General features: G+C 42.6%; 1 protein-coding gene across 4 annotated transcripts; it reads left to right on the forward strand.

Annotated features, from left to right (window-relative positions):
- Positions 1 to 23,645, forward strand: ECI2 (enoyl-CoA delta isomerase 2). Of its 4 annotated transcripts, XM_027893701.1 has the most exons (12): positions 20 to 134; positions 5,792 to 5,847; positions 6,347 to 6,538; positions 10,942 to 11,106; positions 12,402 to 12,500; positions 14,136 to 14,327; positions 15,137 to 15,206; positions 17,050 to 17,152; positions 18,559 to 18,679; positions 21,213 to 21,302; positions 22,129 to 22,272; positions 23,102 to 23,257. In XM_027893701.1, the coding sequence occupies exons 4-12, from the start codon at positions 10,984 to 10,986 to the stop codon at positions 23,255 to 23,257; spliced, it is 1,098 nt and encodes a 365-aa protein (XP_027749502.1). In that variant the 5' UTR covers positions 20 to 134; positions 5,792 to 5,847; positions 6,347 to 6,538; positions 10,942 to 10,983. The 4 variants fall into 4 exon arrangements, with proteins under 4 accessions (XP_027749501.1, XP_027749502.1, XP_027749504.1 ...); XM_027893702.1 differs by lacking the exon at positions 5,792 to 5,847 and having other exon boundaries at positions 118 to 134; XM_027893700.1 differs by lacking the exons at positions 5,792 to 5,847; positions 6,347 to 6,538 and having other exon boundaries at positions 1 to 134; positions 10,944 to 11,106; positions 23,102 to 23,645.
- The last annotated feature ends 3,049 nt before the right edge of the window (positions 23,646 to 26,694 follow it).

Consider the following 26,694-nt stretch of genomic DNA (forward strand, 5'->3'; position numbering starts at 1 on the left):
GCAGAGGGCGCGGTGGATTCGGCAGGGCGGAGTTTGTCGTCTCCTCCTCCTCCTCCCTCCCACCCCCTGGTTATGGCGTTCCCGGCCCTGACCTTCGTCCGGAGGCTGTGCTGGCGGTGGCCGTGCGGGATAAGGTGAGTCCCGATGGCTCCGGGGGTGGCGCGGCCGGGGCGGGCAGCGCTGGGGCCGGAGTGTCCCGTCCGTCCTGTGGGACTGGGCAGCGCCGTCTCCCTCCCGCCGGGGATCGGCGGGGAGACCTGGTGCTGCCCCGCCTGTGCCGCCGGATCAGCCGGGCTGACGCTCCCTGGATGGCCCCTGCCTTAGTGCGCCGGGCCAGACGTCGCTTTTGTCCTAAAAAACGAAGGGAATCGCTTTCTGCCTAAGTTGGGGGGCACCTCCAGCTGTACCAGCCAGCTGTAACACGCTGTGTAACCTTCTCCTCTGCACAGGAATGTCTAGTCTTGCTGCCGGCTGATCTTGGTCAGTCACGTTCCTGACGAAATTTGCAGTTCTTAAACACCGGGGGAAATTGTAATTCAATTCCTTCTTTCAAGTACAATTTAAGGAGTTTTAAGGACGTTATTTTTAGAAAATGATCAAAAATTAGATAGGCAAGCATGAAAATAATTCATGAAGAAATTTATGCTAACGTGCTTTTACATATTTTCAAGCTTACCTTATTAAGAAAAAAAAAAAAGCTCCAAAACTTTATAATTAGGCACACTGTTAAAACAATAAAGGAATGGATGAGGGGTAATGGTTCTTGTTTACCTAAGCTTATTCAGTTACAGAAATCTTGCAATCTCTGAGATTTTTATTTTTTTAATCTCACAGTAGTTTACTGAACTATTACACTTTTTGTAAATGATCTACAAGTCCGATTTAAAAAAAATATTGCAATTCAGGGTTAGTATTTCCCACTGACATGTACCCAAGCCCTGCATGTTCCAGATATTACAACTGAGGTGGTAAAAAAGGTTTCCCTCTCTGGGGGGGGGACAACTGAATATTGTTGTGTTGTGGTTTGTTAGCCAGCACCTTCGAGTAGTGGTGTAGGGGCTTGTGTGCCAGCACCTTTGAGGAGTTTGTTTTGGGAGTAGAGAACTTACTGATGTGTACTGTACGAAATTAAGGGCTTGTTAGCCATTGCCCTTGTGGAAGTGTGTTGTAAGAATTTAAGGGCTTGTTGGCCAACAGCTTTTCAGTCTAAATAGTGGGCTGGTTGCCATAGTTATGGTGACTATACAGTAAGTTTAACACCGCAGTACTCTGCTTGGAAACCCTTCCACAACCATTATGGTGAGGGGAGGTGGTGATGCAGCAACAGCAGACCCCTTGCTGGATGCCTGGACACCCACAGGAACGCAGAGCTGGGGTCCCTCTTTCTGTGCCCTGTCCTCACTGCAGGGTGGGGGGACTGCCCTGAGGAGAGACAAATGAGACTTCTCCTGGGGAAAGCCTCAGCCAGGGGTCAACTTCACAAACAAGCCTGGGGCTGTGGGTGTGCTGAGGGAGAAGTCTCCTGCAGGCAGTGGTACAGGCCAAGCAGGATGCAGTCTGCTCAGGATGCTGCAGATCTGAAGGACACCATGGGTTTGGGCTTATTGTTCCAGATTTATTAAATCACAGCTGTCCCTCAGCTGGCTCAGTGACACCAAAAGAGTGGTGCACATAGACTGAATCTTGATTTTTGCTGTAGATTTAAAGCCCTCAGGATCAAGATGGTCTGAGTTGCCAGGCAAGAGATGATTTCATTGTTGTCTGTCTGCAAGGGCTGAAGGGCTGTGACCAAAAGAAACAGAGCTGAGATGAATCCCTGTATCTGCAGAGGCCCCCAGATATCCCCTCCATGGCCACCTCTAGGCACAAAGCTCTGTCAGCCCCTGCTCTCCAGTGGGCTCCCAGCAGTGCAGCCCCTTGCCCTGCTGTCCTCCCCCTCAGCAGGGATGACCCCAGGAACTAGGAGTAGCTCAGGGGGTGGAACTCAGCTAAGTGGCCACCAAGCCCAGCTGTGTGGGCAGGGGGGGCAGAGGGAGGCTGAGGCCCAGCATGCAGCTGCTGGGGCTTGGGCAGTCCCAGGGCTGCACCTCCCTGTCAGTGCAGGAGCAGGGACAGGGGCAGGTTGCCCAAAGAGGGACCCAGGGACAGGGGCTGAAGGATGAACCTGACGGCCGCATCTTGCAGTGGCCTCAGAGTCCTCAAGGTACGTCAGGCCCTGACTCAGGCACTTTTCAGCCCTTCTCTTCTCCTTCCCCAGCTGGAGAGAGCACAAGGACTTGGGCATGTCACAGAGCTCCCCACTTGGCTGCAGCAGTCCCTCCTGCCAGCACTCACTGTTGCTGAGAGCCCTCTCTCCCACTGTGTGCAGGGAAGGGAGAGGGGCCTGGAGATGAGCCCCTGGGGCTCTGTTCTTGGAGGACAGACAGTGGGTGCAGCTCCAGGCTCTGGGCTTTGGGCTGCAGCAGGGCAGGTAAGGCCCAGCTGCAGAGCCCACACCACAGGCTGAGGGCAGCTGGTGCCAAAGCCCCATACCCGAGTGTGTGCCCAGGGCTGGATCCCTGGTGAGTCCAGGCTTTGCAGGGCCCCGTGGCCCTGTCTCCTGGAGCCCATCAGCTGGGCAGCAGCCCAGGGAGAGGGGAGAGGGGCACGGCCTGGCTGGAGGGTTCCTAGACCTTACCTGCCGTTCGGAATAGCTGTCCATCCATTCACTCAGTGTGCAAATCCTCTCCATGGCTGCAACCTGCACCTCAGTTCTCTCATATCTTGTAAAGTCCAGCAGCACCTGAGCAAAGAGAAGCTGCTGGTGAGCCTTAGGAGCAAACACTCACTCCAGCAGCAGCAGAGCAGCTCCGCTCCTGAGTGGGACTTGCACTGTCCCTCAAGGCTTCCTCTGACCTCGAGCAAAGCCTGTAGCGGGGCTCCTGCCCCTAGGGTCCCTTGTGGGCCCAGGACAAAGGCCCTGGGCCAGGCTTTTGTTCAGGTGGGAAGGCAGGTGCCACTCTCTGTGCTCCAGAAGAGCCTGGTCACACAGGAAGTGGGCACTGTCCCTGCAGTGTGCACTGCCTCCATGGCACTTGTCTGGGGACCACCCACCCAAGAGTGGGCAACCCCTTCCCTACAGGGTGAGGAACAGCCCTGGGACTCTTTGCATAGGCCAGACCTGCAAGATGTTCTGCAGCTCCTTGCCAATTCTGGAGGGAGGAGTGTTCCACACTATTCCCTTCAGCATGGAGTCCATGGCTTCCAGGTTCTGCAAGGAGGACAGAGAGCAGTGGCAGTGATTCTTCACCCCCAGGAGACTGATCTGAGCTCCCAGTGCCAGGAAAGGAGAGGTGCCCACACTGCCCGGGAGAGGCCTAGGAGCAGGCAGTCTACTGCAGGTAGAGCAGCCTGCAGCGCTGGATGTGGCTGGGCCCTGGGAAAGGGATGAAGGGATGAGGGCAGGAAAGCAAAGCTGAGACCCTGCCCTGCCTTGGACCTCTGGTCACGGGGCAGTGCAGGGTGGCCAGAGAGCAGCCCAGAGGGACTGGTGGCTCCTGCAGCTCACCCAGCACTTACTTCCTCCCTGAGCTTCTGTGCCCCCCTTACTGATACATTTTCTTTAGGAAGGAAGAGAACAGCTCTGAAGCAGGCTCCTAGGAGTCTTCTCTTTTTGACTTCCAGCACCTTTTTCACTGGGCTGCAGAGAAGGGGCCCAACTGGACAGTGGTGCCAGGAGAAGTGCCTCGACGCCTTGTGCAGGGGGACACAGTCCTCTGGGGAAGGGCTTACTGGGAGTGATGGGCATGTCCCTCAATCCTTCAGTGGCTAACAGGGTGAGCTTCTGCACGGAACTGGGCATCCAGCAGCATCTGCAGAGCACAACTGAGCTGGGACCTGGCAGCTGCCAGCACCCAGTGCCCTCCAGACCCTAGCCCTGCCCAAGCGCTACCCTCACAGGGTGCCAGTGCCAGGTGGCCTTGCCCCCTTCCCCAGAGCTCTGAGTGTCCCCTCACCTGGATCCTCTCTACCATCTCGTATCTGCAGCAGATGTGGACCAAGTGCTGTGATGAGCCACGGACTGTGGTGCTTATGCACAGATCCATGATTTTCTGAGGTGACCTTGTGGCCCACATTCTGGCAGCCAGGGGAAAGAGAGACAAATGGGAGCATGAGTGAGGGGAAACATGACCAGCGAGACTGGAGCCCTGAGGTGCAGTGCCCTGCGGGAGCAGCAGCTCTGCCCAGCCAGCAGAGCCCCTCCCAGCAGATGCTGGCACAGCTGCAGTCCAACTGGCCACAGTTACCTCTTTGAGGCTGTCAAGGGCCTGGATGGAGACCATGGCTTCCTGTTTGTTCTTCTCTGTACAGGGGTAACAAGCTGACATCTAACAGAGGGAGGATCGAGCAGGGAGGGCTGCAGAGGGTCCAGCAATAGGAGAGAGCAGAGGAAGATCTACCCTCTGCCCAGCTCCATGCCCGCTCCCCGGCATGGCCTTTCCTTGTGGTTTCTGGCTGGAGGGTGCCCAGATGAGGAGCTGCCATGCTGGAGAACATCTTGGCTGGGAAAGCCACAGTGCCCCAGGCTGAGGAATGTGCTGGCAGGCAGAAAGGAAAGGTCCAGCATCCCACTGCATCGCTGCCTCCAGCCAGCCAGCTGCGTCTTGCTGCCCATGCCTTGCAGCAGGAGCTGGGGCCTCTGCTCTCCTCGTTCTCCTTAGCAGAGGCTGTGCTGGGGCTGGTGTCCAGCCCTGAGCAGCCTCAGCATTCAGGCATCACATCCACCCCCAGGATCTTTGCCGGGGAAACATGATCCTGGCATCATTGTAGGATGCTCTGGAGAGCCTCAACCCTGCCCAGTCCAACAGGGCCTCTGACCTGTCTGCATCTGTAGTGTTTCACCAGGATCACCAGTGCTGGAGATCTGCTTTCCTGGGGAACCCCATCCTCCATCCAGGCCACTTCATGGGGCTCTTCTGGAAAGCTGCTTTCCTGGGCAGCATGCTCCTCCATCCAAACCACCCTGGGCTTGCTGGAGGGGGTCTCTTCTCCATCCTGCTAGAAAATGACTAGAAGTAGGGAAGGGGGAAGTGGGAAGCTTTGGGAAAAAACTCAGCAGTACTGGGCAACAGGGAAAGCCTTGGGCTGTGCTCAGAAGATCCTCCCCAGCTCCGCCTTCCTGTCCCATCACTGTCCTGCCGGACACTGTGGCTGTCATTGCGGCTGTGCCGACCACACGTGGGATTTGTAGTTGGTTGCTTTATATCTTAACTTAAAAAAAAAAAAAGGCAAAACAAAACAACAAAAACCCACTCATGCAAGTCTTTCTACAATAGGAGCAGCAAACCAGTATTTTCTTTGATTTTCTTCTAAATTGCAAGGAACATGAGCAGAAGGATTGCTACTTCATGATACTGTAATACCATTTCTGTATGTGAAATGGCAAGGGGTGGTTACTGTGCCCTTCACTTTTCTGCATGAGGAATGTATGGGAAGAACCAGACCAAAGATGAGAGCACCTTGAGATAGTGATCATGGCAAAGAAGAGATATTAATGTTATCTGAAGTATTACACGTAATGGACAAAAGGTGCTCCAGAATTCACAGAGTGATGGTTTGTGTACAGCTTGCTTCTGTCTGACAACACTTCCCTTTCTTTTTCTTCCTTATCTCTCTAAAGCTACTTAAAATAATGTGAAATGAGCATTTTCCATTTCTGTCAGGAGCTTTAAAACCATGTTTCTAGCACCACCCACTGCTTTTAATCCTAATAGGATTTTTAACTGCTTTTGTATGTGCTTTATTTCCCCAGGATCTACTAATGTTTTAAAGAAAACCTTTATTAAGTAAATGGAAGATGGATTTCAGGTATATCCATCCTTTCTTTTGCTAAGCGTGCCTGATGTTTTCTGTGCAAAGAGATCTTTTGGCTTCTGTTTAGTCTTGAGAAAACTACTATGTTGCTTTAAAAGTTAGGAAGTTAGCAGTCAGTATTTTACAAAATGTTGGCATTTTTAACTATATAAAGTCCTTATGCAAGTGACAGAACTACATAGTAATGAGAGACCTGTCTTTCACAGGCTTTGCAGTCTTTTTGTTAATCACCTAAACAGTGAAAAACTACTTTCAGTGTAACTGACTTTTAAAATCTGAAAATTAAGACTCTTATGTTTGCATGTTTCTTGGGATAAGAGACATTTATGCCAATAGCTAGAGTGAGTAGGATGAATGGTGGGCTTCCAAGATATCCTGAACAATTAAATGGCAACAAAGAGATGCCTGAAGGAAGGGAATAAATATGAAATGATTGTCAACCTGGATGTTTCAGGTTCAGGTAGTGATGACCAGGATTTATTTCTTTTTTCAGAGTGTACAGCTGGCGAAGTACCCAGTGAATGAATGATCTTGCAGGAGTGCGCAGGCATTTGTCATGGACTCTGACTGCTCTGCCAAGCTGTGACTCCCCTTGCTTCTCGCTCTCTCCTGGGAGCTGGCTTCTTACCTAGCTGGGTGAGGTTGCCGGGCCCTCGCCACTCTTCTGTGGGTGTCGCTACAGCAAAAGGTAATTTGTAGCAGCGGGGCAGCGGCAGCTAATTGCCCATACACGGTGCAGGGCCATAAGGAGGAAGGTTGGTGTTACAGTTTCATACTTCTTGGTGAATTTTCCACAGAGAGCCTACTATCTGCTAGGGTAAGATAAACATCAGGCTTCATTGTTTTTCTAGCTCGGGCCTAATGATTGTCTTATTGAAAAGCTAAATAACTCCGGCACACCGGCTAAATTGCTTAAGGAAAGCCCCATCCTCACTGTAGCAGAGGAGCTCTTGTTCGTGTCTCCCTCTTCCCTCCCCGCTCCAGAGAACTGTGAGAGGAATCCCTGCGGTGCTCACCCCGGAGGAGAGGGGCGGGGGAGCGGTCCCGCATCATCCCTGCTGTCACCGAGGCTGCCACTGCCTCCTGGGGCTTTTGGGTCTCCCTGCTCTTCGCCAGAGGGACCGGCACCTCTGTCCTTTGCCAGCTGCCACCCCTATAGCTGAAGACAAGGGGCCCGGGCCCGGCGTGGGACTGTCTGGAGCGAGCGCTCTTGGAGACGGCCTGCCTGGAGGGAGCTCCCTGTGCGCCTGTGGGGAGCCCCGTTTGCCTGGAGGGAGTTCCCGGTTTGCCGTGTGGGGAGCTCCCTGTGCGCTGTCGGGGAGCCCTGGTTTTCCGCAGGAAGCAGGAACAGCCCGCGGGCCTCCCCTCTGCTGGTTGTGGTTATTCCTGCGCCGAAAGGCAAAAAATGCTTAATTGTGCTCAGTGAAAGTTTTGGTCATGGTATTGATGCTTGTTCTGCTACATATATCTATATCTATCTATATATATTCATCAGCGAACTGTTATTATCTTTTCCACGTCTTTTCGCCTGAAGCCTCTTAATTTCAAAGTCGTAATAACTTAGAGGGAAGAGCCTGGTTTTTTTCCTGTCCCGCTCTCCTTAGCAAACGATTTTGTCTTGTTAAGCTAAGACACTTTGTGAAGGAAATTATTTAGCTTTGTTGCAGTGAGTAGATGAGAAGCAGTAATAGAGGATTTTTTTGATTGCCTTTCCTAGGCTTCTTTTTTTGCTTGGATTAAAACCAAGTGCAAGTTTGACACTGGTGGCTTGTAGGTCATATGCCAGGCTCTCTTCCTGCCTTGTGTGGTTTTGGCAAAGTCTTGTGTGACTGCTAAAATGGGGCATGGATTTGCTCAGTGAGTGACTAAGAAGGATTCATTGTCACAACAAGGGAGCAGCAGATGGAGGGAGCAAATCATTCCCATAGTGTACTGCAGCAGCCTCTCCTGCTCCTCTGTCTTTGGAATTCTGGCATGGCATAGCTGTGTAGGCCCAGGGACAGCAATGCTGTTGTGTGTGCTGAGAGATGTCAGGTCTTCTCCTCCTCTCTCTGTGATCTGCTTGGGGTGAAGGAGCTCTGTTCCTGCTATTTGTGTAAGCCTCTGAGGAATGAGGTCCTGGCCAAGGTGAATAAAATGTGAAATAGCCTAATCTTTCTTTTGTGTTTTTATCCTTTGTTAATTTAATTGCATTAGCTTAGCCGTAACATTTTTTAACTTAGTAAAAACTGAACAGCAAAGGAAAGTCACTCTGAGTCTGGACTTTCTGAAAGATTGTTCCTCTTTTCTCCAGCCAGATTTTCTTTATTCACCTAATTGTTTTTTTATCCTCTTCTGACTTGTCTACTTTGCATCCTTAATAAGGAAGAGAACTTGTGGCCTGCTAAATGCCAAAAAACCTTTAGCCATAAATATATGTGCGTACCTACCTTCAGACCTGCTGCTGTGTTGTTCCCCTCTCCCCAGCTGCTCATCCTCAACTTCTGCTAATTTCTGGTCATTAGCAAATTGTATCTAAAGGAGAGTCTTAAAGCCTTTTTATAATATTGACCATAGCCAGGCTGGAGTGAAGTCTAGATTGTCAAACATGGTGTAAGCCTATAGCTCCATTTTTAAACACTGAATCCACTTCAGTCACTGCCTAGATTGATGGGAGAATTTGTACCAGACACACAGATCATCTTGGGGACAGCAGCACTGAAGTAATTCCAAAGGTGGATAGTAAAATTGGAGGAAAACAAAGCAAGACCAGAACAAACCCCTGCCCTTCCCCACTTTCATTTTCTTCTTCCTGTAAATGTGACTTCAAAAACATGTGTGAGAATAGGATCTGAAAATAAGTGTCGTGTTCTGGGCTTCCAGGACAGACCAATTAGAGGAACGTGGTATTAAAAAACTTGTAGCTGTATCTGTTTAGTACACTTTTTCCTGTTGAAGGTCTTTTATTGATCCTGGAAGAGAAGTCCCCAAGTGGGCTAAGTAGCATCCAGGTTGGTTAAGGGATGAACTTCTTAAACTCTGACACAGTCTTCTGAACACATCAGTTTAAATGTTACTTAAACTGACAGATGTTTAATCCTGGTTTGTCTGGGTGCACTGCTATCTTAATAAAGGCCTACAGCTGATCAACTGAAGTAAAAAGACTTTCTGTTCCTGGAGCCTTTTTTGATAGCCTATTCCACTTTGTATTATTCAGATAAGTTTCTTTTTGCAGACATAAGATTTTGAAGCAGATTTTGGAATTTCATTTTGAAGGAATTTCTCTGTACAACAGAAAATATTCTTTCCATGGCTGCCATTCAAACTTGGTATCTCCAAAATACCGGGAATCCTAGACTTTTATTAATACAGACGGGCTGTAATAGGACATAGACCCAGTAGATCTTACAAGCATTTTTACAAGACACCTAGACAAGCTATTTCCATAAAATGAAAGAGGAATAAAAATAATGGCACATAGTTGGCATTCTTCACACTGTCTGCCTGCAACTTTTAGGCTTGCAACTGATAATAAATTTTCTTCACAAAATAAGAGCAAGGAGGATATTTTTGAGGTAGGCAGTAGAATTTCTTCAGTTCTCTTTAGGTGTGCATAAAAAGGGAGAATTTTCATGTTAGGTATGATTTTTAAATGATGGTTCTGTAACTGAAATATTAACATTAAATAGATTAAGCATTCTATCAATCTTCATTTGAGGTAATCATTAATTTTTCAAATGTGACTGGTTATGAAATCTTTTATATATGATGCTCTAAGATGACAGCTGTGTCAGTGAGTTAGGATGGGAAAAGTCGGGCTTTTTTCTTTTTTAACTAAAATGGAGGAATGTTGATACAAAAACTGAAAACATTTTAAAAATAGTAAAAATGCTTAACATATATTGCAATTTAACCAAAGAAGGCTGTGACAACATACTTTTGCCCTCTTGAAATAAGCCAGTTATTAGTCTTCTTAGCTTTTAATTTCTAACTGTTGAAGTAAACCTGCTTTTACACAGCATTATAGAGTTGGATTAGGTTTGGTCCTTTGGAGTGGGGTTTGATGGTTTTGAGGGAGATTTTGACAGAATTACCTTGTTTTGATAGAAAGTTGTTCTCCCAGAACGTTTTGACTGCCTTTTTTTTCTTAATTGTCTACAGGCTGTTTTACAGCCAGTCCTTTTCCAAAGTACACTTTGAAATTAGCCTTCACTTATGCTGCCCTGATTGGAGAACCAGGCTTTCAAATTGAAGTGTTTCTAGATAGAAGCACACACACTTGAAAAGATCAAAAAGAACAGACAGGGTGCATACTATAAATATGTCTATTCCTAGGCATATAAAGCTGATAATCGTAGAGTCATTTAGGTTGGAAGGGCCTTTAGGGTCATCAAGTCCAACTGTTATCCCAGCACTGCCAAGTCCACCACTAAACTATGTCCCGAGATGCCACATACACACGTCTTTTAAATGCCTCCAGGGATGGTGGCTCAACCACTTTCCTGGGCAGCAATGCCTGACCACTCATTTGGATATTAGGAGAATTTCTTCACCAGTTTAAACCTCCCCTGGTGTAAATTGAAGCTGTTCCTCTTGTCCTGACAGTTGTTAACTGGGAGAAGACCCTGACCGCCAGCTGGCTACAACCTCCTTTTAGGTAGTTGTAGAAAGGAAGAAGGTCTCCCCCAACTCTCCTTTTCTCCAGGCTAAAAAGCCTCAGCTCCCTCAACCACTCCCCATCACACTTGTGCTCCAGACCCTTTCCCAGCTCTCTTGCCCTTCTCTGAACATGCCCCAGCACCTCAACGTCTGTCTTGTGAGGGGTATAAAACTGAACACATTCTTCAGAGTGCCAAGGACAGAGGGGTGAAATTTAAATAATTAATAAAAAGTAATAATTTCCAAAGGTTAATTATATTGCAGTGAAAGCAGGCTTCTAAAGCAACTCTCTTGTAAGTTTTGGTATCTCGCTTGTTGTTGTTTTGATTAGTGCGGTTTGTAATGTTTTATGTTTTATGTTTACTTTGTCTTTAAAAGCAGGATATTCATTTCTCCCCTAGTCTTACACAAAAAACAAGTAATGGGAATTTTTTTTCCCCACTTACTCACAGACGAACACAAGCTGTTTGCATTCCAGCGATTCACCTGCACATGACCGCAGCCACCATGCAAGTCAGCCAGAAGGACTTTGAAAAGGCTCAGGAACAATTAAAGCTTTTGAAAAAGGATCCTGGGAATGAAACTAAGTTGAAACTCTATGCTCTGTTTAAACAGGTAAGCTTGATTTATTTCATTTTTTAAGGAGCATTTATAACCCGAGGGAATGGATCTGTAAAATATTTACTCGATTTGGAGGCTGTTCAAATGTATTGTGTCTTAACAAGCTCTTCATTTCAAGTGCTTGAATTCTGTTCTTGAAATGCCAGCCCCTTAAACTCTGCCTAAATTCTGAGGGAAGCCAAACCTGTTTTTTCTTATGAATCATGCTTTGAATAGAAACCTGTATTCAAAGAAATAGAGCCAAATTACATCCATTGTGTGATGCCTTCCATATAATAATATCGATTCAGCTTCGGAAAATGGCTTATGCCGAGGAAGAAACCAGTATACTGCATGCTTCCTCTTAAATTTGTTGTATCTACAGTTAGCTGTGCTTATAATATAATGGTGCTGAGATTTGAAGGTTGATTTCTAGGGGTTTTTTTTCTCTCTTTTTTTTTTAGTATGGTCATTGTAGGTTTAGTTTGGGTTTTTTTGGTTTTGTTTTAAATTCAAGGAACCATTCCACCACACTTTGAGTGAAAGGTATCCTTTACTACAGCATGGAAGGAGACCTTTTTAGAAATAGCTGCAGGTCCTTCGTGGGGTTTGTACTGGTGTTTGGGGAAGTATTTGTGGATCAAGGTTGGCTGCAGGGTCACTACAGGCTGTGGCTTCTTATATTGAAGAAGGCAAGTGGTAGCTCATTTAAATAAAATCTTAAAGACGGGTGATGGTTCTGGGTGGCTTTACTAACTACTAATAGTGAGCTCGTAAATGTATTATTTCTTTCTTTCCTACCTCCCACTTGAAATATTTCTCTCTGATAGTGTACTTATCCTCAGGAAAACTGATCACAGAATACTTCAGGATAGCTCAGAACTCTTGCAGTTCAATTGGTCCAACACCCTTGCTCACAGTAGGGTCAACTCTGAAGTAAGATCCAACTCAATAGATCCTATGCAATGGTTTCTTTGTTCACACAGCTTACGAGTCTGTAATTTTCTTTGTAAGTATAAAACTTCTGCAGTTTTTGAGGTAGGAGAGCTTAACTGTTTTGGAAACCAGTGTCTCATACTGGGTGGGTACTTGTGAAAACCCAGCACCAGGTGTCAGAAGATAGCAGACACTGAAGAGTTCATGGTATGTGAACTCTCTGAATATTGTCCAAGTACTAGGTGTTTCTTCTGTCTCAGAGTTAAATTCGGTATCCAGATCAGATAAATACTCCAAATAGTTATCATCTTTTCTACCAAGGCATCTGAACTTTAATCACAGGTTTAAGTAAGTTTGTTTTGCTCTCTTTTCAGGCTACTGAAGGTCCCTGCAATGCTCCAAAACCAGGTATGCTGGACTTTGTCAAGAAAGCCAAGTGGGATGCATGGAATTCTCTTGGCAATTTGTCTCAGGTGACAATACCTATAATCCCACTTTGTAGATTACCTTGAAGTGCCTGATCTGTAAGTGAATGTCTATTACATGCTGGCTGAGCAACTCTGCTTCAGCCATCAAAATGTTTTGCGCTGTATTCCTCAATCATTTCACTGCTTCAGTGCCTGGAGATTTTTGTTTAGTATGTAAGCCTAATTCTACTTTATTACTACCAGCTTGTATCAGTGTCAGAGATCTTACATATATGGTGATTTCCAATGAAAATACTTTTTTTCACACTATGGTCTGTTCTGCTGTTCTCTTTGAGAAAGACGGATTGAACTTCTCTGCTCTTACAACAAAACCCAGATCTCTGAATCCAGCGTATTAATAACTTTGTAATTTTAAAAAAATCAGTCTCTTATGCTGTTGAGTAAAAGGCTAGGAAAAAAGTGATGTATGGAGAGCCTCTCTTCATTCTTTATTCTCAGTATATCTTGAGCTCATTAATACCTTTCATAACCTTTAGAGAAGTCAGTTGAAGCAAGCAGGAAGAATAAAGATGCAGAGATACATAAGCATTCCTTTTTCACGCTGACTGTAATAAGTCTAACATCGCATATAGCTACCAAAGTTTCTTCAGTTACTCTTCAATGAAGGAAACAAACTTTTCAAATCAGCTGTGTCACTGCTGCATTAGGCCTGCTGTTCAGCTGTAGTTGTTAAGGTCAGTCAAAAGTATTCCCTAATACGGAGGGGTTTTTTGCTTTCTTTTGGGTTTGTTGTAAAAGTAAAAATGCTTGCACAATTTCATGAACATAACACCTTCTTGTCCTGCTTTGGGGTTTTGGGGAAGCATTTTAATTTTTTTGTGGATTTTTTGATGGCCCTGCTTTTAGGAGTAGTGAAAAAACACTTAAGGAAAAGAATCTGGTCCTGATATTCAAGTGGAGAGTGGATAGACAATTTTGTATGCCACAGATTATGGATTATAGAATTGTTGAAACTATACTATGCTTTCACGAAAATAGGTTGTAACAACCAAGAACTTGAAATTTTTTTAAATCACTGCTTAATGTAGAAATAAGGAGACAGGATTTTTAGGCTTTTATGTGTCATGCTAGTGGTAAATGAAAACTAGTGTCTTCAAGCAATTTTAAAATGCCATAAGACCCATTTCAGCCCTCTAATTTTCAGCCCCATGTATTCTAAAATAAAAGCTTTTGTTGGAGAAATGTTTCACTGGAAAGCAGAAATAGATGTTCCATAGAAATGTGTAAATGCTGGGAATATGACAAAGATCATCTTAGGTGTGGATGAGGGCATTTCACCAACAGAATAAATGTCATCATCCCAGCATTTATGCACTTCTACTTTTGTGGATCTATCGCTGCTACTTTTGAGATGACATTAGGCGTGTTCTGCAGTGTTTAAGTACAACATGTGCCCCTTGTCACCCCGCTAATTAGAATGCTTTGTAATTGAGATTCTTGTTTTCTTTGGTCTTGAAGCACAGTAACCTCCCCCCTCACTCCCCCCAGGTTCCCATTTTATTAGTACTATAACTGATTTACATTTTAGCCTTTCATAATATTGTGTATGGGGTTTTTTCCTTTTAGTTTAATATTTTTTCTTTATTTCCTTTTTTTTTCCCCCCTTTCCTTTTATTACAGGATAATGCCAGGCAGAAATACGCTGAACTTGTCTCAAGTCTGGTCTCTGCAGAATCTGTTAGCCAGGAGAAAGATGCTTCTCCAGAAGAGGGCAGGCATGATGGCTATGAAACATTAATAGTTACTACCAAAAACAATATCACAAAGATAATGTTTAACCGACCTGATAGGAAAAATGCCATCAACCATCAGGTAAAGAAATTAACTTGAAAGATTAATGATTTTTTCTTTCCTGGGTAAACTATAGAAATTTTAAAGAATCCTCACCACAGGTTAAACAGAACTGACTGAGGCGTGGTGGTCTGAATTTTACGAGGGGCTGGTATCCTGACTCCAATGACAACCTAAGGAATAAATATCCAGTACAAAATGAAATCATTCAGCTAAAATTATACAGATTAGGCTTTTTTATGTCTGTTGTTTTCATTCAAACTTAATATAGGATTATGGTCTGCACTGAACTAAAATGGCAAACTGCAAGAAGACTGGCCTGTTCTGTGCATGCAAGATTTGACTGTAATGTGTGTAATGAAGCTTTTGGCTCTGCACTGTTGCATGCATGTGTAGGTAATCTTCCATTTCCCACAGTTATCTCCACGACTACGTCCATCCTGTTGGAAGCATAATGATCATCCTCTTTAACAACTGCAAAGATACCAGAACTAGGGTCTTTGCTCCACTGCTGCTAACTTTTCAGTATGTTATTTTGCCCACTTAAACTACTTCTCAAGTTTTAAAATTAGCTTCCAGTCAGTGTTTTTTTATCAGAGGACCTTATTTTGTCCTTTAGATTTGCACTGGAATTTTTCAGTAAGCGTGTGTCTTTATGGTCAGAAGTACCTCACATGTAATACTTAACTTTCTGTGCATGCAAAATTTTTCAGTACTTTAAAGGATCATAGTTAATCTGTCTCTCAAGTTCCTTGTTGTCAGTGTCAGTCTCATTGTTATGTTCTTTCTCAGCATCCCATTTGTACTTTGTTGATTTTCTTTTTATGCAGATGTACAGAGAAATTATCAAGGCACTTGAAGAAGCTGGAAAAAATGATTCCACCATAGCAGTTATTACTGGTATGTTTTGTATTATACCAAAGTATAGTATTGACATGAACTTTCTCCATGTATTTAGGCTAAGATTAAATTGTGTAAGTGAGGAAATTCTTTCTTCTGTTATAGACCAAAGATTTTCCAAAGTGTCTTGGCAAAATTACTTCAAGGTGGTGTTTTGAATTCTTTAGCAAGCTTGCTGTTACATCAAAGCATGTTTCTCAGATGAGAATATGGACATGAAATGCTCCTATGGGCTTTATTACTTCTGAGTAGCTGATATATTTGTTCCACAGCATCTTTGTTACTGCTTTTGGAGTTCATTGGTATGAGTTTAGTCAATTTTCTCTACCTCTGTGATACATTTGGGACACACTAAAAACAAGCATCTGAAATCCTGTACTGGCACAGCCAGTAGAAAGTTTACACTGCATATTTACCGATGATCATCAGAAAAAAATGGTATTTTATGTTGATTCTTTTTTTTTCTATGGCTGCCATAGGAAAGGATTGGCCAGGAAAGCTGCAGCCTGGCTGAGCTGTGTACATCCCTGTCACCACATGTGTGCAACTGGATGACTGCAGCAATAGCATGGAAAGGGCAGCCCAAACTCATGCTGCCCGTGAAGTTTAGCTACTCTGGGTTCTCTAGAGGACTCTTTTGGTCTGTCCCTTAGGCAGACTGAACAACACAGTGGCGAGGAAAGTCAGCAGGGACGGAAGGACTGAGGGCAGGCGCTGCCTGTCTGGCCCATCCTCATTGCAGATATGTATGTCTTTTTAGGAAGTTAGCCAAAACTTGAGCTTTGGCTGGCAGCTAAGTAGCGTGAATTCAAGGTGAATCTGGGCTTTAACCTATTTACTCTGAGGTAATTGCATGTATATTTGTCTCCACTGTCTGCTTTAACAGCACCTGGTTCCCATTCCCAGGCTGCTGGATTTCCTGTCAGTAGCAGTGACGGGGCACCACAGTCCTTCCAAAATGAAAAGGGTAGTTCACACAACTGGAGTGTCTAACACATGTATAGCTCTGAGCAAACAGCAAACACTTCTGCACAAACCCTTCTATTGCATTTTACATATTGAATAAGAGCACTGCAGTGTGAAGTAATGGATGTGCCAACCCATGAAAGGTCCCATCCTGTGAATGTCCTCATGGAATACGGGATGATTTAGGCAATTAAGTCATGCAGTCTAGCCTTAAAATGCTCCATGCATTTTTTTGATAGCACCTCAAACTGACTTATACATTCACTAACAGGTTATCTGTTTCTTGCTGAAGAATCCATCTTCCAGTACAATGATTTCAATGCAGTACTGCCAGTCTTATCCTTAGAATGCTATGCCTTTTCCTAAAGTGACCATAAAAGATGTGAAACTTCTGCCACATATTAAGTAGGCTATTCTGTCTACTTTTGATTCCTTCATCAGTGTGAAGGTGGATGAAGGAAAATACATCAACTTCCATTTCCATTGTCCTGTTCAAAAAAAGGATTCTCATACGAACCTAACTGTTAGAATGATTGCTAAATGACAAAAAAAAAAGCCCCTAGAATTATGCAGGGACAGAAACAAAATATTTTTCTATCTGACTTCGTTACAGAAAAAAAAAATTAATTTTCTGCCTCAAATATTTCGCAGTTAATATTCTTTGGCTTTTTACAGACAAAGAATTTTTTCAGCAAATTGTCAGTCAAAACTCCTTTATAGACCACAGATGTCCTTTAAGATAGTGTGTATACTTTGAGAAAATTGCTTAATAATGTTAGACACTTAGTATGAAATTTTTTTGTAAGTCTAATAAATGAAAGCTTCTCTTACCTACTCAGAAACCGTTGGTTCATTTACTCATATGTGTTCTCTACAGGAAATGGAGACTACTATAGTAGTGGAAATGACCTGAATAATTTTACTAATATCGGTTCTGGTGAAATGGAGAAGATGGCGAAAGATGGAGCAGTATTACTCAAGTAGGACATCTTGGTTTCATATATGTATATCTTACTGTAATGGGTTAAATATAATTTGCAGGCTTTGTTAGAAAACACAACTGCAGGGGCCCAGTTATTCATCTATTTAGGTGACTGTGTCCAAGGGCTCACCATGTGCATTAACACAAAGATCATGTGGGAGGAAGAGGTATTAATTGTATGAGATAAATGAGATTAATATTAGAAGTCTTTTTAAGTACAGTGATGCTAAAGAGTTCATTTCATTTTTTGGTCCCCAAAGCACACACAGATATAATGACAACATCATTATTTTAACTGTATATGAAAAAAATTGTGGGTTTTTTGATATCCAACAGTGTCTACGCTAGCAGGACATGTCAAATTCCTTCGATGTCAGACTTCTTTTAAATAGAGACCAGCTGGAATGAACTTGTTCAAAATTGCTCAGTAATTCTGAGATCTTGTTTCCGTCTTTAAGTGAATTTATCTGTTAAACTAATTTATTTTCTAAGGCCAAATCGGTCAGGGGTATTATCTGACACAGAGGTTTTCGGGACAAATAGCATGTTTCTTTTTTCCCTACTTGAGCAGATTTTGTCTTCTCTTTTACTTCTGTATGTGATGATTGCATTTGGGAGATGCTTGCAAGTTGGATTGTTCCCTCAGGCACTTGTATTTGATGGAAAAGCTAAAATACACAGAAACCCAATGTTTTTTATTTATATTTTAAAGATGAACTGCAAGTAAAGTACTGAGCTTTTACTTAGACAAGCTGTCTGTGGATCACAGTTGCCCCTTGAAGTGATAATGATGCAGCGTGAACCTCTTTTGAAGCTGTTACTCGGTGGTACCTGGCAAGTGTTCCAGCCTGCAGTGCTTTATAGGATGTTCAGCACAGCGATGTCAGGGAACTGGAGTTCTTACAAAACTGTTCACTTCTGGGAAGTGTTTTATTTTGAAACAAAAGGCTCATTCTCAAACCTGTGCAGAAGAGCACCAGGGAATTCTGTGTTGTGGTAGCATCACAATTTTGGTGCCCACTGGGGCTTTGCTGCAGAACAGTCTGTGAAGGGAATGGCTGTCTCAGGGGTGGAGTTGGGATGGATGTAGAGGCAAAAGAGTGTTCTGAGTGAGCTGTGTTCAGTAACCATAGCTGAAAAGCAAAACACTTCCATAACTTGACTGCAGGAACAGGGATGTGTTTGATTCTTAGTTCCTAAGGAAGTGCAGGTGTTTCAGGTAGTTCTTATTTTGTCAGAATTGGTTTCTGAAAGGGTCAAAAACATATGCCATGTAGTTTCTATCTGACTCACGGGTTTTGTTATGCAGTATCTAATCACGTGTTTTGAAATTTGTTTATGTTGGATGAAAACCACTTGAGATGTCTCTTGCATCTTACGTTTTCTCTTTTCCCTTCTCTCTAGAGACTTTGTGGGTCATTTTATTGATTTTCCTAAACCACTGATTGCAGTGGTAAATGGCCCAGCTATTGGAATCTGCGTAACAGTCCTTGCGTTGTGTGACATTGTCTATGCTTCTGACAGGGTAAGTACACTGCACAGCTGATCCCAAGAGAGTCTTTAAGCCACTTTCTGTAGCAAATACTATTTGATTTGAGGTAATCTTGGGATAAAAGAACACTTTAAAAAAGTATAAATGCATTTTATATCACATCAAGATATGCGTATATTAATTACCAGCACAGGGGTGCACCAGCCAGTGGTTAATATGCATGGAATTTCCCTGCTGTGGTTACAGTTGTAAAGTTACTGTCTCCAGTTTAGAGGCTCATTTCTAAGAGCCTCTCTTCCATCATGATGTGAAATGATGCTTGTAAGGTTGCTTTCAGGTGTGGGAGGAGGAGCAAGGGTTTATTCTGGAATGGAAGTTCAGTAAGTGGCTGAAGTGATCCATTACAGGATCACTCATGGCCAATGCACTCCTGACATATGCTTGTATAATGTGTGTGATTTGGTCAGTCTATTCTAGTCCCTAGATCTCTTTTTTTACTAGAGAAAATTGCTGGATTCTCCCTCTTTCGCCCCTCCCATCTGGTCTATTTTTGCTGCAGGGTGAACCTATTGTTTCTTTTTCCTCAGTTTAAAGTACAGACTGTTTTCATCCTCCCTTACAACAGCTGTAAATATGCTTAGCCATCAGCATACTTAGGCTATTAGATATAGCTCAGGTTTATCTTCACTCTCTCTGTCTTTTTTTTTTTTGAGATAAACAGCTGCAGTTTGTTCAGCTTTTCCTCATATGGCCTGCAGTCACATTCCTCTGGACTCCTTCCAGTTGTTCTGTGTCTCTTTAAGTACAGTGGTACAAGCTGGACACATCACTCCAGCTCATGTCTTACTCATGTGAAGTGAAGCAGAAGAATTTCTCCACGTTCTGCAGGCTGTATTTCTGCTTTGACATCCCACATTGTTATTTGGTTTTTGAACTTGTGATCTGATATAACGCCTGGATCCCTTACTGTAAAGTTGCTAGTGAAACAATTGTTCCTGTTGTATAACATATACTATATACTAAGTTATTCCTGACAAACTTTTACTTACCCATACTAAATAGTGTCTTCTGACTTATACCTCTCAATTTTATTAAGACTATTTGGAATTCTAATCACCTCCCCTCAGCATAATATCTCCTTACAACAGTAAGTTAGTATAGATTTAGTTGAAGTTTAATGCAAATAAGCATTAAATGTTTTGTCCTTCTTTCTTGAATGGCTTGAAATTCATACTTTAACTTCCTTTCATTGAGAGAGTCTGTTAGCGCCTTCCTACCTGCACTGGTTCAGCTTTTGCTTGTGCCCTTGTAAAGAGTTCTTGGAGTATTTCTGTATGGTCTAACCTATCCTTTCACTTAGGTTATCCTTCATGAAAATTTTCCAATTAACTTCAAGTTTATCGAAGCTTTCTCCAAGATGATTGTTCTGTCTTATTCCCTTTCCAGGATTGTGAACTCCCATGCAGTAAGGTCATTCTCATCCAAATTACTACTTTAGTTTCATTGGAGTGCCTTAGGCCTTGATTACCCACTCCAGAAACGGCCAGCTTTGCTATGTTCAGGATCTGGTTTTATTCTCAGCTGGGTATTCCCAGAGCAAATCATTACCAGCCACTTTATGGGACACTGCACAGCCCAGTCTGACAACAGATCAGTTAAGGTCCTTCTGCCCTGGGTTTTGCTCCAGTCATGAGACACCGGTTTGTGCCCTGAAATATTTAATCTCCTGTTGCTTAAGAATGTCTAATGCCAGTCTGCATTCTGGCAGATTCCAGCTTTTTTGTACAATGTTATAAATGTCACTCTCTTGCTAGGAAGTCTATTGATCTGTCTTACCACGTAGCCTTCTGTAGTATAGCAAGGGATTCTTCTTCAATGAAGATTCATGAAGAGGACTCAAAATCTTCTGTTTCACTGAAAGCTCCATTGGCTACTTTTGCTCTCTAATATTTTTAAATGGAAATAAAGGCAAGCATTTTGTCTTTCTTGTTTAAAGTTGAAGGGAGTTGTCAAAACATTAAATTCTGCTGTTCAGTTCTAACTTACCATAATAGTATTATTTTGTGTGACCCCATGATGCATTTCTGGCACAGGCTCTTTTTTGATTTTCATAAAATTAGAGGAAAGAAGATTCAGTGACTTGAATTCTTTGTGAATGGAATAAACTTAGTGTGCCTTCAGGAAGGCAAAAATGCTTTTTGCATTCTAAGTTATTTGAAATATGTATTTAATGACTTAGGGCAGATGTGTATGAGCATCCTTTCTGTAAGGATTTGGCACATACATATTAGATTCTCTAAGTGCTGTATTCAGATAATGTAACTTCATCACTGGGGTTGTTATGATAAGGAAATGAAATTCTATAGACAAAGCCAACTCTTGCATGCATTGAGAGCATGAAGCAGTTTTACCAGATGACATTTAAAGCCTATCGTGGTAACAGTTCCAATGTGGTTTTGGTGAACTCTGTCACAGTAGAGGCTTTAAAGTGAAAACTAAATCCTAGTACTTTAATTCTGTGCTCTGTTGTAAGGTTTGCTTTCTTTTTATTATTTTTTTTCCCCAGGCTACTTTTCACAGCCCATTTAGTCAACTTGGACAGAGCCCAGAAGGATGTTCCTCTTACCTGTTTCCAAAAATCATGGGCTTAGCCAAGGTAAGAATATCTGCACTGTTTGTAGGATCATCTGACCTTTGTGTGTTGGTATCTTTTGATTGTAAGAGCAGATGTGGTCTTCTGTCCATACTCTTATTTCCTCTGTCTACTCTAGAAATAAGGAAACTAAATAAGAGTAATTTTAAAAAAAAGGAAAAATGACAAGAGAGACTGCAGAATCTATCTAAATTTTCTTTTCTCAGAACAGCATAACTCCTTTCTGCTTCTTTTGATGTCCCACAGAAAATATTTGTATAACTTTAAATACTTACGATACTGCGTGCATTAATACAATGTATTTTTGTTGAGCAAGGTTTAAATCTATAAGGAGCAGAGAGAGTGCTTCATAAACATCCAGGTATCAAGAGCAGTCTGTTCAGTGAGACACAGCCTGCCAGTACACGTTCTAGAAATCTTGGAGCCACTGCAAAAGTGAACAAACACATTTATGGTGAGGTAATTCCAGATTACATCCCTGGAGCTCTGCTCAGAAAGACATGTACACCCTTAGTGAACAGTAGGAAGCGTAGGCCAGTCACCAGTGGTGTAGCCAAGGGGTTGATACTGGGTGTAATACTTACTAACCTCTTTGTTATGGCCTGAATGGTGGGACTGAGTACTCTGCTTGAGCAGGGGCTTTGAAGCAGACAGTATCTGGGGGTTCCTTCCAACATCATCAATTGTGTGATTCTGTGTTCTTTTCAGAGGGCAGATATTAACGAGCAAGAGAGTAAAATGGGTGTGTCATGGAAGCGTGTAGCTTTCCTGTCAGATTACTCGAGTTTTGTGTCTTGTTGAATCACACTTTCTGCTTTTCTTCACGTAGGCAAGTGAGATGTTGCTTTTCAATAAGAAGCTGACTGCAGCAGAAGCCTGTGCCCAGGGACTTGTGACTGAAGTCTTCCCCGACAACAGTTTTCAGAAGGAAGTTTGGGCAAGATTAGAAGCTTATGCAAGCCTCCCCAAAAATGTCAGTATTTTAAATTTTTCTCCACCTTGTAAGCCTGTAGCACTCCCGATTCTCCTGCCAAATCTATCCTGTCACTTGGTTTCATTCCACCCTTAACTGAAATAATGAGGCTCAATATATTTTCCTTCAAGCACAGATCTGTCCCTCTGCTGCTGGGAAACAAATACCTCTCTACTACTCTGTCTGCATCTAAGACAGTGCGCTGTACACAGAGATTCAATGGCTGAAAAGCCTTCAAAATGAATTAATTAATCCATCTGTGCAGTCTCTCTGTGACTGCCTTGGATGCCTTCTCTTAGGTTTTTATTTTGGCAGTGGTTTATTTTTAAGAACCTTACCACTGGGCCTACAACATTACTGTGCTGTGCGCACCCTGCGTGCTCAAGGTGACACTAGGTGACTTTAATTTGTGCTGCATTCAGTCATCCTGCTCGCCAGCTTAGCTTTTGCAAAACTACTTAAGTCACAATGGTGTTAAGTTACATTGGACAAGAGGAGACACCTGTGCCAGCTGCTGATAAGGTGGGTTCATTGGGCACTGCAGACAGTGGAGTGGGTTTCACTTCTTATGGCATCTACTGTGATTATGAGCACTTAGTGGGCTGCTGTTTTGCTTCCCATGAGCCTCCTCCACCTTATTAGCAGTTTTAGCAATTACATGCAATAAACTTCCAGTGAAAAGGTTGACTAAAAGCTAAGAGGTGCAATATTAATACAACTGGAATAGGATTCCACTGTGGGGTTTGTGTTATTTTCTGAAACTTTAATTTAAAGTATAGAAAAAGTATAGAATACTTAGCTTCCTAATGTTCCTCTCTTCCTCCTCCAGTCCTTGGCAGTGTCAAAGCAACTGTTACGGAGTGTGGAAAAGGAGAAGCTCCATGCAGTCAACAGTAAAGAGTGTGAAGTCCTGACGGAGAGGTGGTTGTCTGATGAGTGTGTAAATGCTATTGTCAGCTTCTTTCAGAAGAAATCAAAACTCTAATCTTCACCAGGAGAATCTGCACTGTCTGGTAATAGCCTAATCTACCCTTATCATTAATAAACTTTCTCTTCAAATAATAATTCTTAATACCTTTTGATATGGTATATTTGTATTCTTAGCACTGGGTTAAAACTGGTTAATAAAATTAATACAGTGTTATGTGCCTTGGATCCATTATGGAAATTTAGGTTGAAGGAAAAAAGGTTCACTATTCTGTAGGCATCAGTGATGTTTCTGAACAATACTAAAGCGGATTGTCTTCCAAAAGAAGCAACAAATTCAATAGTATTCTATTTTGATATCTCTTCAGTAATTATGAGTGGTTCTTTTTATTCAGCCGTGGGGAAAGAAATACTATATTAATGAAAAAATAAACAGAAGTATTTAATTAATGTTGTGCTTATTGTTATTCCTTTTGTAAAACATCCTCAGTGACAGGAAAAGTAGTTCCTGGGAGGCGTATTAATACAATAGTCTTACAAAAAATTGTTCACTTGACTTTGCGTTCATCGCAAAGATGTTTGTTTTGAGCTTTATGGGTCTACTCTTCAACATATTTTTCCATTAATTCCTTCATATGACCCCTTTTCTGTGAAAAAGTGTGATGTGTTTGCTTTCCTCAAGGAAAAATGCAGCCACTGATAACCTATGGATGGATGAAATAACAGAAGCAGAGTTTCCTTGATCAGGAGATGCCAACGTGCCTCTTACAGCAATGGGAGATGAACCATTACTCTCCATGAGTAATGGGAATAAAACAACATTACCTTGAGGGAATGGAACTCCTATGTGGTTTTAGTTACATTTTTGAAAAGTTGAATCATTGTCTCAGATCACTTAGGAATTTCACTTCAGAACTTTTATGTTCACATATTCATCATCCGTCATTAGCGTAATTTCTTCAGTAGATACCTTGTATACTCTGATGTTGGTTTCTGTTATTAATGAAGTAGTACACAGCAGGGAGGGAGATTTTTGCTTGGCTGTTTTTCTTTTATTGGTACTGGATCTTCCAATTTAGGACTGCAAGAACCTCATCAGTACTTTCCAGTACAAACAACAATCCTTGTGCACCACATACTCTGATCTATAGGAAATGCTCATGCAGATCGAGAACTTCAATAATTCACTCCCTTGTTTTCCCTAACTGCATACACAATAATGGTATCTCCGGTTTCTATCCCTCGTGATAATGAGGGATGAAAAATATGTTCACCTTAAGATGTAGTGATGTGTAGAGTTTTATATTTTTCAGCCAGGAAAACATCTATGGCAAATGTATTTTTTACCTGGTAGTTTAGATAAAAGGGGTATAGCTAATCTTACAGGTATGAAATAAGGAATTCTTTACCTACTGATGTGAAGGTTAATTTAAAAATCTGCAAGGGATCTGCATAGATTACAAAATAGAAATTACTTAGATAAATTCCATGGAGTTTGTAACAACATAGCTAAAAGTAGATAACAAAACAATTTCTAAGTTGCTACAATTTGCATTGAAGGGATGTTTTTGTTGTCTCACAGCCCTGCTGAATGTTGTTCTATTCCTTTTTGACATTTAAAGTGATGAGATTTGTGGAACTTTTAAAACATTTTTTTAAAAAGTATCTGAGCAACAAAAGGGCAGAAACTAACCTCAGATCTTACTGTTCCATTAGCCCTGATGTTCTAAAACTGAGTGACTTTACTGTTCTTTTGTGACACAAGGACAGAATACTGGGTTTTTTATCAATGTCTACCATTGTAAATGAAGTAAAAGAAGGTATAGTTAAGTACATAAAATTCTGCAGTAATAAAACAGAAGAAAGCATAGTCTCTATTTGTCGAGGACAAGCAGGATCAGACAGATCTAATTTCCTTCATTAGTGCACCTGGCTTGGTGTAGAAGCGGACAGCAGTGAATGTAATTTCACTTTAGAAAGGCTTTTGTGCTGTTCTGCTATGCAGCTGCTGTAAACAATTCCAGGAAATGGGATCTAGATTAAATCACAATTGTAGGGTTGTAGAAATGGCTGAAACACTCAACTAAGAAGTAGTCATCAGGTTATCAAAGCGAGAGGGCATAGACTGGGATCTGACAGGAATCATAGAACAGTTTGGGCAGGAAGGGACGTTTAAAGATCATCTAATTCCAACCTCCTTGCAATGAGTAGGGGACACTCTTATTTCTTTTTGCCTAGTATCTAGCTGTGTTATGAAAGTTTGGATAGCTTTTAATTCATAACATTGCAGCACATACTCTGAACAAGACTGTACTTTGCAAGAGTAGAATTTCTCTCATGGAGAGTCAGCTGGGAAAAAGCAAGGAAGCCAGCCAGTGACACATTGGCAGTAGTTTCTTACCTGTGTTTTGATGTGGTGTGCACCTTCCTGTGGGAATCCTGAACAAATTTGGAAGTTAATGGCACACAGTCAGGTTCAATCTTTGCAGCAGAACGTGATAAGCGTCTCTTCTGTGAGATTATTTAAATTGCTCTCTGTTGCATATAGGGAACTACTATAAAATTTATTACACGGTATGAGAATCTCTGGATTATTTTAAGAGGAGAAAAACCTTAAGAACAAGAAAAAGCATGTGATCTTGGCATTATTTGGGATTCTCATGTAAACATAGCTGAGCTTTTTATTAAGCCCTTAAAACAGAAATAGACTGCAAATTACTTCCAAATAGGAATGGACTTGGTATATTTGTTTTTATTAGCTAGCAGAGCAATTTGGGTCAAGTTGGGAAACTACCCATTTCCTTCCTTGTCAGAGTGCCTGGTTATTCTCTGTAAAAGAGGAAGGTACCTCTATGCCTAAATTTGCTCTGCCAGATTTATTTAAACCTCCTGGGGGGAGAAAATAGATAGGCATTTTGCATGTGTCAGATTAAATCTATGAACTCCCAGAAAGAGTGACCAAATTGTCACTATCCTGTGTGAAGGAGATCACCAAAGGAAGAGTTGTTGCAGGCAGTCCTCACGTTCAGCTATAAAGCAGCATCTTCATTCAAGAACTGAAAGGAACAGCACCTTTACCAGATTCATCCATCTGGCCTAATCTGTCTGGATATGAAACCCAGAGTGAATTTTATGAAATTATTTACAGAATTTTTAATATATTGGACAAGAATTATGGCAGGAGTGAGGCATGAGTCTTACGAAAAGGTAAGGCCTTACACATTTGTGTTACTTTAGAACCAAAACCCCATTCATCGCGAATAACTTAGCACAACAATTAACACTGCTAGGAAATGAACCTTTACAAATGACAGAAACCAACCCCAAATTGTCGCAGTGCTCTCCAAGCTGCAGGTCATCTGTTCTTGCCCTGTGCTCAAAGCATGGCAAACTGCAGAGGGTTACTTGGCATCACATCCTGTTGGCTCCGAGAGCAGACGTTTCACTGCCCGAATAATTTGTAAGGAATGTGCTGCTGGCTTCATGTCACATCAC

This window comes from Empidonax traillii, unplaced genomic scaffold (genome assembly GCF_003031625.1).
Source record: "Empidonax traillii isolate 1590-97213 ecotype Southwest subspecies unplaced genomic scaffold, ASM303162v1 scaffold403:size524366, whole genome shotgun sequence".
NCBI classification, from domain to species: Eukaryota; Metazoa; Chordata; class Aves; order Passeriformes; family Tyrannidae; genus Empidonax; species Empidonax traillii.